At 38.9% G+C, this 18,399-nt stretch overlaps 1 protein-coding gene across 3 annotated transcripts in view; it reads left to right on the forward strand.

Annotated features, from left to right (window-relative positions):
- Positions 1–15,550, forward strand: part of FLRT2 (fibronectin leucine rich transmembrane protein 2) — a 99,944-nt gene extending 84,394 nt beyond the window's left edge. For all 3 annotated transcript variants that reach the window (XM_003832733.7, XM_003832732.7, XM_034937959.3), the window contains exon 3: positions 8,773–15,550. In XM_003832733.7, the coding sequence (XP_003832781.1) occupies positions 9,149–11,131 (1,983 nt within the window). In that variant the 5' untranslated portion in view covers positions 8,773–9,148 and the 3' untranslated portion in view covers positions 11,132–15,550. The remainder of the gene's footprint in view (positions 1–8,772) is intronic.
- Positions 15,551–18,399: the final 2,849 nt, after the last annotated feature.

Raw genomic sequence — 18,399 nt, forward strand, 5'->3', positions numbered from 1 at the left:
CATGTTCTTGGGGTGGGTGGGGGGGAAATGTCCTTGAAAGAAGGAGAGGGTCAAGGATAATAAGCAATACTAATTTTTCTTCTCTTTCTTATCCCCTCTTGTTCCTCAAATCTAGAAATAGTCTCCTGAACATAGCCTGACACCTCAGCATGACAGGTGTTCTGAAGATGAGAAGGCACATTGTAAAAACCTATTTATTCAGTGAGGAAATTTTATACCATTTACATTCAGAGCCATCTCTATGATACCAAAATAGGCTTAAGCAATGAATTTTTCATTTTTTAGACTCAAAACCAGATAACTCACCTGGAAATACACACTATGTAATTTCATTTCATGGGCCTAATCAATATCTTCGACTGAAATGTGTATTCCTCTTGTGAAGGAGACGTAAGATTTTCTGTTTTGTTATGTATATTACATATGTGCAATATTAGGGTAGGGAAGTAGGCCGTGTTTATATTTTTGGATTCAGTTTATTTTTTTCATAAGCTTTTTTATAGCTCTCAAAGATATTGGCCTATTTTACGTTGATTCTAACTGTGTGGAATGGTAAAGTAGTATGCAATTAAAGTTCGGTTGAACTGTCACATTGAATTTATATAAATATTTAAAATATATTGTTATTATATAAGTAAAAATTCATATTTTTTTGTGATAGATCACAAATACTTACTTGATTTCAGGTCACAGCCATCATAGAACTGAACTGTTAGGTACATACATGCCTCTGAACAAACCAAGTATGTTACGTTTCTGAGTGACCCTATTTCTGCAGTACTATAAGTCAATAAGAGCATGGAATTTGATGTTATTTGGTTAAAACAAATATAGTGCTGTAGTAATTGCAACTATTTCCTAGTTGCATGTTCTATGCCTTTTACAAAGGTCATCTAGTTTCTTTATGCCCAGGGACTATTCATCCATCGCTCTATCTATCCCTCAATCTTTCCAGATAGCTTTAGGTAGCTTAAAACTCTTGAAAGCTATTCTGAAATATTATCTCACTGATTCCTTATGGGACCTCAGATTGAAGATGTCAAAGAGTTTTTGCAGACTGCCTTTTCAAACAAAGTAATCATCTGAAGGTCGTTCTTTGACTCGTTCATTTGTGTTACAAACAGATCTTGAATGCCTGCCACGTACGGCTGTAGGCTCTGGGGAAATAACGGTGAGCGAAAGCAGACCAGCCTGTCTGCCTAGAGCTTACAGAGAAGCAGGACAGAGGTTAGGAGCAGGCCCTGCAGCCCATTCCTGAGTTCAAGTCCTAGCCCTGTCACTTACTCACTGATCAACTTCATAAATGTCTGCACTTATTTTCAGGATTGATGGAAGGAAGATGTATATGTATATTACCAAAGGAAAGAACTGTGATCAGTGAATGAACAAGGAAAGTAAAAGTTGATGGATTCAGTACAACCAGCTCTCTACCGAATTAGGGACAAATGCTCCCCGGCACAGGAGCTTTTGTTGTTGTTTAAAGCTAATCTTAGGAATGACCAACATAAAGAGTGTTTGTTTTCCACATGTTAGGCAATGTTCTAAGTGATTTACAGCCCTCTAACAACCGTGAAATATTAATACTATTATTTTCTCCATTTTATATGAATTAACTGGGACATAGAGAAGTGACGTAGTGTGCCCAAGTTAACACAACTGGGAAGTGGAAAAGCTGTTCAGGTCCTCTGTCTCCAGAGCCCAGCTCTTGCTCATAACACCTTTTCTACCTCTCTTAAACCAGTTTATTGAGTGCCTAATTGGTACTCTTAGTTACTTTATATGATTTATATCTAATCCTCCCAACAATTTCCTAAGCACAGCTGATTATCCCCTTTGAGATAAAAAAAAAAAAAGTAAAATTCAGAGAGGTTAAGTCAGGTGCCCTTTGTCATGCTGTTAGGGAATGAAAGTGCTGAGATAAGAAACTAAATTCTGACTGACTCCAAACCCTCAACTCTTTCCACAACATCAGATCAGACCCAGAAGAGAGAAGGACCAGTTGTTTCAATTCCCTGAAAGCAATTCCTGATAGGAAGCGGCTGGGTGGTCAAACGTTAGTGACTAATCATCAGCCCCACTTGGGAAAGTTGACAAATTGCACCTGACCCACCTCCTTTGCAGACCTATTAAACCACAATCTGCAGGGGTGGGGCCCAGAAACCTTCATTTCTCATCACTTTCCCCTAGTGTTTTTAATGACCCTCAGGTTTGGGGAACCACTGTACCAAGTGATGAGGGGGAAATATTTTTCCCAAAGGTTAGAGTCTAAAAAATCAGTTATTTTCTCTGAAACTTAAGATGGTTGGTATCTGTTTGAGCAAATGAATGAATGTTATGAATGAACTGAATTATATTCCTTTGAAATGGATTGAAAGTATATAGACATTCACTATAGAAGATACATCTGTTATGGACCATATACTTTTATATCTTATTAGTACTCTCTCAATTTATTTGCCTCCTGAAATTCTGCTCTACCAGCTTCCTTTTACTACTGGGGACCAACTACCCAACCAGTTGCTATCAGGAATAGCTTTCAGAGCATCAAGACAGTTGGCTATTCTTCTAGATCCAAACACCGTGCAGGCAGTAGTTGACGTGGAAAGAGGCCACCCAGTCCTGCAGTTCCAGATTTTAAAGGGAGCCAGGGATGATCACTGGGATCTCCCTCCCAGTGGGCTGAGAGAGGCAGGTAGCAGTAGTGAAAGTGTCTTCAATTTCATCCATTTGAATTTATAACACTGGTTATTTGTTCTCAGGTTACCCCCATTACTCCAACCAATTGGAAACCATGTGAGAACAACGCTTCAAATGTATTAGAGTATTTTGTGTTTGCCAAGAGCATAGCTTTTCCTTTTTGGTCTGATTTTAATGTTTTCAATTTTAGACTGACTGGAGCCTGGAAATGGCCAACTGTTTAAACAAAGTGTTTCTTTTCTTTTCTTCCCTCCTCCCCTCCCTCTCTCCTTCTTTCTCCTTTCCCTTGTTTCTTTCTCTTTATCTCAGTAAAGAGAAATATCTGCCTAATGATCAACTTCCGGGGGCTTGGTTGAAGTTTAGTGAATGAGATAGAAAAATGGTTTCAGGCTACGGGGTGGCTATTGATATATGTTTCCCTAAATTCCTTTGCTAATCCCCACACCTTGGTCAGCTGACTATAGGACTCTCCTGATTATTGTGCAAACAGTATTTATAACCTATAGTTAAGACTGTGGAAATGTGCATAAAATCTATAAATTGCTTTAGTGTTTCCAGATTTGTAGTGTAGTTAGGCCTGTGGATTATGTACCTACCTGTGTCTGATTTTTGGCATGAACTGCTTAACTCCAGAAGCTATAAGTCAGATATGACCCTGGGAAAATTTTCTAAGAGAATTCCTCTTCAGTATAGCTTTCTCATTGTATCACTTCATGCACTGTGCTGCCTTGTCACAATTCAGCCAGTGCTGAAACCATTAAGATTTTATTAGGTTTGTCCTTGTCATTCTATTACGCGATTGGCAATGCTTATTGACAATTCTTATTTTCTGTACTATGATTTTTATAGTTTTAGTTTATTAAGTGCTCCTGGAATACAGGCTCCTGGAATTAATTAGAAAAAGAAAAAACCTTCTTAGGCAGCTCTAGGAGAGAAACACTGAGCAGAAAGCTATAGTATGGCTTTCGTGCTTTGAGTCTCAGTTCCTATGAAAAGAGTTAAATTACAATAAAGTAGCCTGGAATAGCTGCTGCTTTTACTGTCATCTTTAAGAGACTGGCAAGGACGGGTTCTTGCTGCCCCCAAAGAGCATTTTTTTTGCATGTTGATTTATACTCAGGCTTTTGAAGCTATGGTCTCCTTTAAATGAGAATTTCTGTTTTTACCTGGCACCTGCCATTAAGCCATTCTTTATAATTTCTAGTTTCCTGGAGAGGAAGCAACATATTCAATACAGTATTCACACAAACAGGGAAATATTTAAAAGACAAAAAAAAACCCCTTTTCCTTTTGATATTTGAAATTCATCTTGTAAAGCAACTATTTTTATCACCAACATTTAGGCTTATAGGTGACATGCCCAATGATTTTGAAACATGAGTTTGTTTAATATCTTCTAGAAGCATGACTACCTCAGTGAGAAGCGGACAGAGAGTTGGGAGAAAGTATTGTGCAGTTAACGTTTCTTTCCTTCTCTCAGCTGAGCTGGGATTCATCTCTGGCTTCACATTACAAGCAGCTTGGATCTGTGTGCAGAACTTACATTTCTTCCCTGGCTTGGGCCTCTCTATCCTTCCGATTTTCACAGAGCCATCCTTTCCCTGCAGTGTTTTTCCTGATACCTCGTGGGCTAGGGTAGAACTCTTTCCACAGGACCACGATTACCTGATGCTCTAGGGTTAAGAACTCTTTACATAGAACCCTAATTCCCTGCCTACTCATTTTTCTCCCCTCACTTAACTTTTAAGCCTCATGAGCCAAAAACTACATCAGCTCTGTATACAGCTGTATCCTTGTTCTAGTGCTCAATAAGTATTGGTTCAATAAATGAATGGAAAGTATATTACATTTTCATGCTTTTTGATGTCCATGGGAGAAGCATTTTTAGGTTATGTTTATTAGAAATTTATCTTAATTTTCCCTAGAAAATTATGGCAATAATGCCAACTTTCTAAAGCACTTGTAAGAAGGTGTGTGTAGATCATTGGTTCTCAACAGGTGGCGATTTTCCCACTCCAGGGGACATATATGTGGCAACATCTGGAGACATTTTTGGATGTACACCACAGCCCCAAAGCACAGAATTATCTGGCACAAAATGTCAGTAGTGCTTAGGCTGAGAAACTGGGGTAGTTGGAAGTGCATAAAGCTTGGCAGGTCAAAGCTGATTTTATTTTGTTCTACACAGTGGAATTCAGCTCTTTGGATATCATTAATAATAACAGTTACATAGAGAACAATCAGCATTATTATGTTCTTGCCATGTACAGACATAAGCTTTTCACAAGTATTATTTTATTTAACCCTGTCAACTGTGCTGTGAGTTAGGAACTATTATTATCATTTTTCAGATAAGGAGACTAAGACTTGAAAAGAGAAATGTGTACTCAAGATCCTGCTGCTACTTGGTGATAGAAGTAGGATGAGAACTCAGGATCTATGCTTGGTGACCATTATACATTCTTTCTCTGTAAATATGGTCCCCAACTTAAAGTCTAAAAGGATCGCTGCCTTCATTATTCAGTAGGAACCACAGCTGGAAATGCAAAGAAAATTTAAATTTAGAAAATCATTATGGCTTAGGTGGTTGTAATTTTACCAATATGTATACTGATTGAAACAAAAATAGAGTGCATTCACTGATAGGTGTAAGCTGCTGTTGATACACGGAACAAAACAAATCTGCTACATGCTGTTATTTTGTGGGATTCCCAAGAAGGTCAAAGAAAGCTCTGAGAGTTTGTTTTCATTCAAAATTGAACTTGTCATAGCCGATCAACACATTGTGGTCTAGATGGGACTTTTCTCCTATTAAGGTATATGAACAGTGACAGTTTGCCCCATGTAATCTTATTAGGAGCTTTCTTCAGAACCACATCATCTTCTTATATAATTACAAAAGAGCCACTCATGAGTAAAATATGCCTGCAAGAGAGCAAGGCCTGGGGACAAAGGGTTGGCTGATGGGGGCCTATTCTCTCCTTGCAGAGGACACAGTTCAGGAAATGGAAAATTTACGATTTGGATGCATAATAATAGTTTCTAGGCCCATCCCTGAGTACTTGGTTTGCTCCCAGTGTTAATGTCCTTGAGGCTGTTAATTGATGAACTCTAAGCAAACACAATCATCCTCAAGTATTGATTTGTTTCTTAGCCCCTAATACTTGGCCTATAAGACAATGTAGAAGTATCTATTCTTTTTACATATGAACTTAGAGACCCTGGTGCTGCTGTTTTTCTCTCTTAGGACATTCTCTTCAGTGGTTGCTTCTATCACACTTTGAAGATTCCAGTAGAATACTCAAAAACATTACATTTTATTCTTTAGTCTCACTTTCCTAGTTCTTGTGGAAGTAATTATTAATAGCACCAAACTGTTTTTTATTCTTAAATGTTTTACAAAAGTGGGCTCCGGTGATGACAAGTAACTCTTTAATGTCCTACTAGGCATTAGTACTTGTCATCTAGATAAACATTTTCTGTTAAGGCCAAGTGTCATACATAGTCATTGCACTGCTCCACCCAGAAGATGTAATTTACATATAAGATGTTATTTGAGACTGTCTCCCGGGGACAAAAGTGATTAGTATGCCTTATGCCTTAACTCTTCTCAAAAGAGTCATGTAACATGCTCTTGCATCTATTTTACATTTAATAAATTAAAACATGAATGATTAAATAAGATGTTCATAGTGCTTCACAAATTTGAATGCGCCCATCCCAGGCTCTCGCTAACATTCTGGGCCTAAGGTTTAGCTTTTCTACCATCTTGCCAGGTTAGGCTCATGCTGCTGGACCAAGGACCACACTTGAGTACCAAGATGTTAGGGAACATGAAGATGGTTTGAAACCTGAGCTAAGGATGCCATCAGGCTGATAGCATTAAACTTATTTTTCCTATGCCACCTCAGTTATATAAATTATTCTTTAAGTTTATAGAGAGGTTTCTTTTGGAAGGAATGGCATCCTTTTCAGCAGCAAAATGTATATTAGGTTTTGTAAAAAATTAAATAATGCTTGACTTTTTTTTTTTTTTTTTTTTTTTGAGACAGGGTCTTGCTCTGTCACCCAGGCTGGACTGCAACAGCATGATCTTGGCTCACCTCCGCCTCCCAGGCTCTGGCAATCCTCCCACCTCAGCCTTCAGAGTGGCAGAGACTACAGGCTCATACCACCGCACCTGGCTAATTTTTCTAATTTTTAATAGAAATGGGGTTTCACTATGTTGCCCAAGCTGGTCTCGAACTCCTGGGCTCAAGCTATATGCCTGCCTCAGCCTCCCAAAGTGCTGGGATTACAGGTGTAAGCCACCACATGAAATCGAGCCCGGCCATGCTTGATTTTTAATAAAGCATCGTATCTCTCTATTTTACCTGAAAAAAGATCCCCTCCCACCCACCTTATATTTCCTAAACAATAAAAAATGAATTTTACCATTTCTGGTCATCAAAGGCATTTTTTGAGATGGCTTACAATCTTTTAAATTATAGAACACATTTACAACATCCTTGACACTTAAATAACATTTCCAGTGTTCTTTTTTTCTTTTTTAATTATATTTCTAAAGATAGCTAAGGGAACAATTTCAAATAGTTCCTCTGTGCTTTTAGATGTAAGTTGTTTCAATCTCCATGTATTGGTGAGAATTAAGAGACTTGCAGTTCGCCATGTCCTGTCATGTTAGCTTATTTTGTAGGGAAATCAAATCTGGCACCTTTCAATTAACTTCTTTACCTCTCTAATCTAAAAACAGATAGAATACATTCTGGAGCAAGAAGGCATGATTACTATCTGTGGATTGCCTTGACTTCCTCAACTGTGTCTTCTGTCATTTCAAAATTTGCTAAAAGACCTCTTATAAAAGCAGGAAAGCACAGACGGAAGGAAGGTGGTGCTGTTGAAAAATAATTTACCCTTAGTCGTGAGCTTGGCAACTCTTCAAGGGATCACAATGGTGTATCTCATCTGGACCTAGAGTTCTCGAAGGAGGAGATAAGTGGAAATGTTTTGTGGGCTGGAGCTTAGTCATTCTCCTCGGTGACTTGAGGTGCAAGCTATTTTGGAGGAAGATAAAGAGGAAGGGAGACAAGAAGTGGGAAAGCAAAAAGTCTCTCTGCCTTCATACATGCTTCTGTTCACTACGTTTATACTACTTTTTTTCTTTGTAAAATTTTTTCTTTGAATTTATTTTTTTTCTTTGAATGATTGTTTTAAATCATGTGGTAATGTGGTCATGACGTATGTTAGGTAACAAAAAGAAAAATAATGATTCCAATTTTGTTAAGTATATGTATAGAAAAAAGGAAAGTAAGCAAATCGATCAGTTATCTTTGAGTGATAATATAATAAATAATCTTTATCACCTTCATACTGTGTTCTTTATATTTTATTCTCTAAAATTTTCCATTAAGCATGAATAAGGTTTTGTATCAGAGTTTTAAAATACATTTTAAAAGGAAATGGCAACTTATTCAGCTACAGCTTTTTTATAACATAGTATATGAAAGTTCATATCTAGTAAATGTATTTGGAAATATAATACATTTGGAATAACTTTTCTGAAAGGATGCATCTTTTTAAGTGACTTTATTAGTCTCCATGTTGCATTTTTAAATATATAACTCTGCAGGGCTTCACATTTTCCCCTTCACTTTTGCTAGCTGTCAGTCATCACCTCTACCTTGAAACTAGTCTATGACCAGTAGGATTTGTAGATAATTATCATTAACTGATTGAGTGGATTCAGCAGTGTGCCTGTTGTAATTAAGTGTTTGGATATGCAAATAGATAAAGAATAGATAAAAGAGAAGGTACTGATTAGGATGTTAAATTCACAATATGATGGTTGATAGTGACAGGTAATAGCATGATGTCCTTTTGAAGACACTATATTAATTATTTCTTGAATACCTTTTAGACTAAGTTACTGTTATTTGAAATTCCACTTAATGCCAACCCTGACCTCTCAACATTTCATCCCAATCTCATTGTTTTTTGAAAGGCTCAGAGTCATATTGGGCACTTCTTTCATTACTGCCTTTAACTGACCGTTTCCTCTTTTCTTTCCTGCAACAGATTGCAGATTGAGCTTAACCAAGAAGTTCGTAGGTTAATCAAGGCTGGCTTGACCTACAAAAGAAGAAGAGAGTTCTGCCTGCCCACTTGGGCTTGTGTTGACACAGCTGATAACTTGACATCACCTGTTGCCAGTGTGGAAAAATTCTCCCTGTTGAATTTTTTGCACATGGAGGACAGCAGCAAAGAGGGCAACACAGGCTGATAAGACCAGAGACAGCAGGGAGATTATTTTACCATACGCCCTCAGGACGTTCCCTCTAGCTGGAGTTCTGGACTTCAACAGAACCCCATCCAGTCATTTTGATTTTGCTGTTCATTTTTTTTTTCTTTTTCTTTTTCCCACCACATTGTATTTTATTTCCATACTTCAGAAATGGGCCTACAGACCACAAAGTGGCCCAGCCATGGGGCTTTTTTCCTGAAGTCTTGGCTTATCATTTCCCTGGGGCTCTACTCACAGGTGTCCAAACTCCTGGCCTGCCCTAGTGTGTGCCGCTGCGACAGGAACTTTGTCTACTGTAATGAGCGAAGCTTGACCTCAGTGCCTCTTGGGATCCCGGAGGGTGTAACCGTACTCTACCTCCACAACAACCAAATTAATAATGCTGGATTTCCTGCAGAACTGCACAATGTACAGTCGGTGCACACGGTCTACCTGTATGGCAACCAACTGGACGAATTCCCCATGAACCTTCCCAAGAATGTCAGAGTTCTCCATTTGCAGGAAAACAATATTCAGACCATTTCACGGGCTGCTCTTGCCCAGCTCTTGAAGCTTGAAGAGCTGCACCTGGATGACAACTCCATATCCACAGTCGGGGTGGAAGACGGGGCCTTCCGGGAGGCTATTAGCCTCAAATTGTTGTTTTTGTCTAAGAATCACCTGAGCAGTGTGCCTGTTGGGCTTCCTGTGGACTTGCAAGAGCTGAGAGTGGATGAAAATCGAATTGCTGTCATATCCGACATGGCCTTCCAGAATCTCACGAGCTTGGAGCGTCTTATTGTGGACGGGAACCTCCTGACCAACAAGGGTATCGCCGAGGGCACCTTCAGCCATCTCACCAAGCTCAAGGAATTTTCAATTGTACGTAATTCGCTGTCCCACCCTCCTCCCGATCTCCCAGGTACGCATCTGATCAGGCTGTATTTGCAGGACAACCAGATAAACCACATTCCTTTGACAGCCTTCTCAAATCTGCGTAAGCTGGAACGGCTGGATATATCCAACAACCAACTGCGGATGCTGACTCAAGGAGTTTTTGATAATCTCTCCAACCTGAAGCAGCTCACTGCTCGGAATAACCCTTGGTTTTGTGACTGCAGTATTAAATGGGTCACAGAATGGCTCAAATATATCCCTTCATCTCTCAACGTGCGGGGTTTCATGTGCCAAGGTCCTGAACAAGTCCGGGGGATGGCCGTCAGGGAATTAAATATGAATCTTTTGTCCTGTCCCACCACGACCCCCGGCCTGCCTCTCTTCACCCCAGCCCCAAGTACAGCTTCTGCGACCACTCAGCCTCCCACCCTCTCTATTCCAAACCCTAGCAGAAGCTACACGCCTCCAAATCCTACCACATCGAAACTTCCCACGATTCCTGACTGGGATGGCAGAGAAAGAGTGACCCCACCTATTTCTGAACGGATCCAGCTCTCTATCCATTTTGTGAATGATACTTCCATTCAAGTCAGCTGGCTCTCTCTCTTCACCGTGATGGCATACAAACTCACATGGGTGAAAATGGGCCACAGTTTAGTAGGGGGCATCGTTCAGGAGCGCATAGTCAGCGGTGAGAAGCAACACCTGAGCCTGGTTAACCTAGAACCCCGATCCACCTATCGGATTTGTTTAGTGCCCCTGGATGCTTTTAACTACCGCGCGGTAGAAGACACCATTTGTTCAGAGGCCACCACCCATGCCTCCCATCTGAACAACGGCAGCAACACAGCGTCCAGCCATGAGCAGACCACGTCCCACAGCATGGGCTCCCCCTTTCTGCTGGCGGGCTTGATCGGGGGCGCGGTGATATTTGTGCTGGTGGTCTTGCTCAGCGTCTTTTGCTGGCATATGCACAAAAAGGGGCGCTACACCTCCCAGAAGTGGAAATACAACCGGGGCCGGCGGAAAGATGATTATTGCGAGGCAGGCACCAAGAAGGACAACTCCATCCTGGAGATGACAGAAACCAGTTTTCAGATCGTCTCCTTAAATAACGATCAACTCCTTAAAGGAGATTTCAGACTGCAGCCCATTTACACCCCAAATGGGGGCATTAATTACACAGACTGCCATATCCCCAACAACATGCGATACTGCAACAGCAGCGTGCCAGACCTGGAGCACTGCCATACGTGACAGCCAGAGGCCCAGCGTTATCAAGGCGGACAATTAGACTATTGAGAACACACTCGTGTGTGCACATAAAGACACGCAGATTACATTTGATAAATGTTACACAGATGCATTTGTGCATTTGAATACTCTGTAATTTATACGGTGTACTATATAATGGGATTTAAAAAAAGTGCTATCTTTTCTATTTCAAGTTAATTACAAACAGTTTTGTAACTCTTTGCTTTTTAAATCTTAAAAAAAAAAAGTTGCTGAAGTACTGTACAGGGTTGTACAATGAGAACCCAATGCCAAGGCAAAAAGAACGAGTGATTCTTCCTTAGGATACACATCAACCACTTTGCTGTTGAAGCTGTCAGAATAAATTCCTGGTGGTCAGATGAAAGGGCAGATTAAATGGACTCATCAGGGTAAGAGGAATAATATGGGTAAAACAAGAAATGGCCCAGATAGTTTCACACTATTCCTATACCTCCAGGTCCAGAAGACAGGTAAAAAATTCTATAATGTAAGAATGGAGGTAGTTACCCTGATTTGACCCTGTGTGGGAAACGCTGAAAGCACCAGGAGGAAGCCAGTTCCCGTGAGATAAGTTAACCCGGCCTGACAGAATCAAGAAAATTGAGATGAGATTTGAAAGGACCCGAAAATGCAGGGGTTGGCTTTCTGACTGGGATCTTAAAAATCACTCTTCATGCTTCCCTGGTCCTATGTGATAACAGAGTTAGAGACGTGAGTCTGATTTCAGTCATCTTCAGGGACCAGTCTGATGTTGTAGCAAGAAGACTCCCTTTAAAAGTGTTACTGTTCAAATCATATGTCAGGTTGAATCACATTCAACAGAGATATATTCTAGAATACTTTTTTAGAAGAGGCTAATAAAGGGAACAATTATATTGAATGGAATTATTTTTGATAATGAGAATTATTTGGGTAGATTCACTGAGGCTATGTCAACATGATATTTAGACCAACAGGTGATCAATGTTTGGAAAATACAACAATGACTTATTTAAAAATTACCCTTCCTGCTATTTAGACAAAAACAACTGATCAGTGGTTCTGTTATGTCAGCTGACTTTGTTAGTATCATGTTGAAATAGCTTGAAGTAATATCTTTTATCCCCTTGCAAATTCTTGTCTTCCAATCATCTCCCATATATTTTCATAATTAGTTGTTTATGACACCTTTGTTTTTCTCCCTCTGTTCAGTATTTCAAGGAAAATTATGGATGCCAGTCTTGGCTGCACAAGATATCCATTACGTACTTATACATTTTAAAATGAGTACTAATTTTCACTGCTAATAATTCTGTAAGGACACATCAAAGCTGGCCAAAATAATGAATTTTTTTAAAAAGCAATACCTGGTTTCCACCTTGGACTGACTTTGATCCTGTTCCACTTTTGAAATTGTATTTGTTCCTTTTCCATCGTGGATGTTCCTCTACTTTGGCAATTGTGGAGGGCTAATCAATCTTATGTTAGCAGGACAACCCATGAAAAACAAGTCAGAGAGTGAAGGCTTGTTCCCCTAATCCTGGCAGAGCAGGGCATAGAAAAGAGAGGATGTCCTTGCTTAATTCTAGACACTTTTGAGACAACATCTTCAGAAAACACATAATTTAATCTTTGCCATCCTTAGATAGAGAAGGGCTATAGATCACATACATTATCAAAAACTACTCCCTTGGAAAAAATATCTTTCGAAAATCAAATTTAAACATTTCACTCTGTGCTGCATATTTCTTTTACCATTGACCATTATTATAGGGACCCATGAAGTAAATGTCACAATCATCTTACTAGCTCTCTCTCTCTCAGCAAAATAAAACTGTGATGTGTCTTCTTTGTAAAAGTGTAGGTATAAAATGCTATGCAACTTTTTCTTTATAGTAAGAGCTTTATTTTCTTTAATAATATAGCCCAACTTATATGTTTTAATCTCCCTTGTCCCTCAGAATAAGCAGAAAATATAACTGCAGCTGTATGTCGTAGACACAAGAATTGAAACTGTGCAGTCAGTAGAGCTGAACTTAGCTATGAATTAATTTAAATTAATTCTAAAGTAACTCTGGTTTCCATTTTAGTCTATTAGCTAGAGGGTTTTGGCTGCTGCTTTTTTTAAAGTTAGGTCCACACAGTGAAGGGAAAAGAGTCTGTGAAGGTGATCAGTGTAGCAGTAAGACATCTAAAATCAAGACAATGACATGGGGGCTTTGTGTACTTAGCTGGATAATTCCCTTCTACTGTCCTCTTCCCCTTGGCTGTGTAGATAAAATTGTGCATTCAAATGATGGTACTTTGACTTTTGAGGGTTTTTATTTCTGTTATTCACAAAATACTCATTCTCATTTATGTATATTGTATGTTTAGCCCCCAGTGGGATTTCTGGCTGCTGAAACCGCTTTGGGCCAGGAAGAACAAGGATGAAGAGGTTCCTGTCATTTCTTATGGGGTTCACAGAATTATTTGGGGCTTAAATGGTACAATGGAGACAGTCATGTGCAATGCTTAAGATGGTCTGACAGGGTCCCTTTTGCTGGAGGTGTTCCTGAAGAGATTGAACCTAGTAACAGGCTTTATTTTCACCTTGTGTACAACATGGCAAAGACTGCTAAGATTAAAATCCGTCTCCCATTTGTTACAGCCTCACCTGCACCAGGATAGAAAGCACATGATGGAATCTGTGATGTCTAATGTGTCTTATGAAAATTGCCAAACAACTGTCCCTGGGGATTCTGCTTTGATTGGCATTTTTAGTCATGGGAATGTATTTTTGCTGATATATCTGCTCTGTGTTTGGGCCTCTCTTGCTGTCATTATGATGTATTTTGAGATGATTAGTCAAGAGTCAAGGTTGCGAGTACAGGCCAAGACCATGGGAAAAAAAGCCATGCTCACTGGCCAATAAAGAGCTTGATGCTGCCTGGCCAAATGAGGTGATTCAGATAGAATCTGATCCCATTCAGAGCTTGGTAAATGTCACTGTACAGAAGACATTGAAAAGGAAGAGGCATAGTCATGATCAAAAGGATATATTGACAGTTATCTATAGCCAGGGTAGTTGTTAATACCTGCTTGTTTGGGGAGATATGTTTGATTATAGAGAGACTCTGGGCCACCCTCAAACACCGTCAGATGCATTAGCAGCCCACTGCATGGGACAATTGCAGGCAGATACGAGGAATGTATCCCCTGCCTATTTTCGTTGAGTAACAAATGGAAAACATTCTCCCCTGTGAGAAATAATGCAATTTCTAATTATCTGGATGTTCGTTGAAAATATATTAGACATTCTCCCTGAGGTTAGAAACAAAAAGTACGTGACCAGTCTGGTAAAAAGTATTAATGAAGTAGCTAATATTACAGCTTCATTTTCTACTAGCACCTATCATAATGGTCTTAGTCATTTCACACAAATCAGAACTTCCTTCCCCACCAGGGAGGACATCTTCATGCTGTGATTGAAGCACCCATTCAGAACACGAGGCAATATTGTAGTCCGCAGGGAATGGATGCTTCACTTGATCGCCGGACCTCGGCTGCAGAGGCCATCGCAGCTTTTGAAAAGTGAAGTGGTTAATTTCCATTGGTGTCTTTGCTTATAGCATTTTTCTCTAACCTATAACAAGGAGACATTACATTTTACTTTAGAACATGAGAATAGCAGTTTTGCTCACGACTTACCATTCCAGCTGCATGGGAAAGCAAAGCAGAAAACAGTGCCCCAAATGGAAAAAAGATACTCACACAGAACGAAACAGTTCTTGTTCTTGTTCTTGGTCTTGTCAAACCTTGCCTGATGCTCTTTCTAAAGTCAAAATATGAATGCTAAGAAGGCATAACCTACATCCTTCTCTGATTTCTTCAGCAGGGTCAAAAGACAGTTACTAGCAATGGGGAATGCTTGTCACTGTGGAGAAAGAGTTTTGTATATGTCTGATACCGTTGTTATAACAAAACAAATTTTTTTTACTATAGTTTTTTGTTTTCTACCTGCACACCCACCAGAAGAGCACAAAGCAAGGCCATTGCAACAGGCATTTAAAAATTATTATCAAACATGCACATGCTTGTACACACACACACACATACACACAGGGGCATTTGTAAAGGTGTCCCTGGAATGTAAGATTTATAATGTTTAAGGCAAGGTGAAGGCATTGCCAAGTGTGTGTCGCTCATAGGACTAGTGTATATTCACTGAAAGTTAACCTGATGATTTGTTATTGTTTGAACCATATGCTGATTTGCTTCTGGTTTCTGTTTAGTGTGTTCTCTCTGATAAGGGGCTGAAAGATTCTGCATCACACATCCTCTGAGACCTACCATGTCGCACACTTTGTTAATGACAAACTTCACTCTACACTATACAGTACCTTGTTGATATATTCAGTAAAGTCTTATTTTAAAAGAAAACCACATTGTGTTTATCTGAGTAAGTTCATTGGGATACAGTCAATACTTGTGCTGTTAATGTAGAAGAAATGACGCAGGAGGGCAGGAATAAAAGAGGTAATAGGACTTTCGTATTCTCCTATCATGAATATGACTTGCATTTCTAAAGGCCATTTGATCCTTTTTGTGTGAGGAGTTTATATGAAATCCTCATGTTCTTTTAAATTTCCCAACTAAATTGTGTGTTCCTACGAATACCTTTTAGGTATGCACACATACACAGAGCATCTTATTTTATACTGGTGAAATCTATGTTGTTTAGGATATAGATAATGTCATTGTATTTATCCTATCAGAATAGGCTTTTCCCCTATTTCAAAATAGAGGCTATTGGCTTTGTTTTTTATTTTTAAATTTTTTTTAAACACAGTCTTACCATGTTGCCCAGGCTGGTCTCAAACTCCTGGATGCAAGCAATCATCCCACCTCGATCACCCAAAGTGCTGGGATTACAGGCAGAGGACACCATGTCCAGCCACACAATTGGTTTTAAATGTCAGATTTCTTTAAGAATTCTCATAGTACTTTTCTGCCTCAGAATTTATAGCACATCTGTCCATCCTTTCAACAGGCACTCAAGGAAATGTATCTATTCATATGCTCAACTTCAATTGATTAGTCTCATATGCTTTTTCAGAACCCCTTTTGCTAACCCCTCTTGGCCATTTCATTAATAATGTATTTGACAGAGATTGAATCAGGAAACAAATTTATGGCATTTCAGTTAACTAGTATTACCTGTTTGTGGAATCTCTGTTGGAACATTGACTATGAAAGACAGTGCTAACAAGTAATTCATATTACTTTTGGGGATTTTATGTAAAGTAACATCTATGCTATTCTTGGGTACTTTTGCCAAGAGTTACAGACCTTATTCTATACAGACTAAACCATTAGTCAAAAAATACCGTTAATTCAAAATAATTCATTAATGTCCTCCTACTCTGTTCCAAACACTAGGCTGAGTTCAGAAGCCTCACAGAATAGTGAAATGTGTTCTTAGCCAAATCAGGCAAATCTTCTCCCTCACTATGTCCCTGAAGAAATCTCTTCATCTGATATATTTACTATTCATCTACTTTCTATAGCACTATGTTAGGGTCTTCCGGGGATTCAGAGAAAAGTGTCTGTGAGCCATTAAGAAACTCACAGATCAGGTAATAAACACTTTTTCTAATGCATTCCAGTGTCTCAGAGCCTGCGTAATCACTTTATACTACTTCATTAAATTGACAGGACATCTAAGGTGACAAAAGAGATGTTTCTACCTGTTGGTAAGGTTGATGCAACTGTCATGTATTAGATGTTCTTGGTTTTTAATAGATGCAGCAATGAGAGAGTACATTGCTAAAGTCAGAACTTAATTTGAATTAAATTTTCAAGTTTCCACCAAGTACTTGAAAACTTAGATATTGTATTTGGTAATTACACATGCAGCTGTTTAAATTTTTATTAAGCACCACAATGGAACTCAATCTAAAGGAATAATGGCACCTGATAATTACTAACAACCTTTGTTTATATAAGACCTTGTGCAAACTGTGTGATAACGTATGTTTGCATTCTGTCTTTAAAATAACCCTGTAAGGTGCATTATTTTAATTTTTAGATTTTAAAACTTAGCTTCAAGAGAAATTAAGTGATTAGTCTATAGCTACAAATCCTGTAAATGGCAGAGTCAGGAATTACCACTGAGCATGACTCCATAGACTCTAAATTGTTTTCCTGCCTCTTAATAAATTGACCATCCTTGAGACTGACTAGCCTTCAGATTTTTCATGATGGAGCTATCATAACTTCTCAGTGGATACATATATTATCATTTATGGCAAATAAAGGGAACATTTTAGAAGCCTCAAAATTCTTGTCTTTTAAAGCCCTTGGTCATCCATTCCTATTTTTTATAAAAATTCTGTTTGTGATTATTTGATGGCTGCACATTTATCTGATTTGAAGGTTTCAGATGGAATCAAGATATGTCTGTACCCATAGGGTGAGCTGAAAGAGCTACTAAAAGGTCTTCAGTTGGGTTATTTTTAGGAATGAATTTGTTTCATACTTGAGATGTTGCTCTAAGTATTTTGTAGATTCCGCTGAAAAAGCACGTATGTCACAATCTATTAGGGCATTAGTAAACTGGCTTCTGAATTTATGCTCTTTTTTTTCCCATAACATAGATAAAAATGTGTGCTTTGGGGGATATTATATAAGCTTTATTTTCATTGGCTCTACTGAAAGTTAAGGATACAAAAGTTTTTAATGGTAATAACCCAAACTATATGTCATTTTAGCACACACATACCAACGGGTGATCATATCTGTCTTTTTTTTTTTTTTTTTTTTTTTTGGTATGAAGTCTAAACTAGACGAAAACCTCAATATATCCTTAGGGGAATTCTTATTACTTCAATGACATAATAAACCTCAGTATTGGGTCACTCTTTTCCTAATATAAAAGTATGCTGTCTCAGAAAGTCTTCTAAACTCCCTAGTTGGAATAGGATGGGCCTTTGTTGGTTTAGTTTTGATTTCATTCAGCAAATATTTACCAAGGCCTGGTAAGTTCTGGTGCAGAATAAGAATGTTTTCCAGGAGAGTTAAATTTTGCTCATCAAAAATCTTTCTTGGAAGCTGCTGGTTTTTAACCGTCAGCCTGGGCTCTTTCTGCCTCTTTGCTTTTTTTGAGCAGAATATGGCCAGGCTGGTCTCAAACTCCTGATCTCAGGTGATCCACCCACCTAGGTGTCCCAAAGTGCTGGGATTACAGGCATGAGCCACACCACTGCATTTAAATAATCAGCCTAGGATTC

Source organism: Pan paniscus, chromosome 15, assembly GCF_029289425.2.
Source record: "Pan paniscus chromosome 15, NHGRI_mPanPan1-v2.0_pri, whole genome shotgun sequence".
Lineage (NCBI taxonomy): Eukaryota > Metazoa > Chordata > Mammalia > Primates > Hominidae > Pan > Pan paniscus.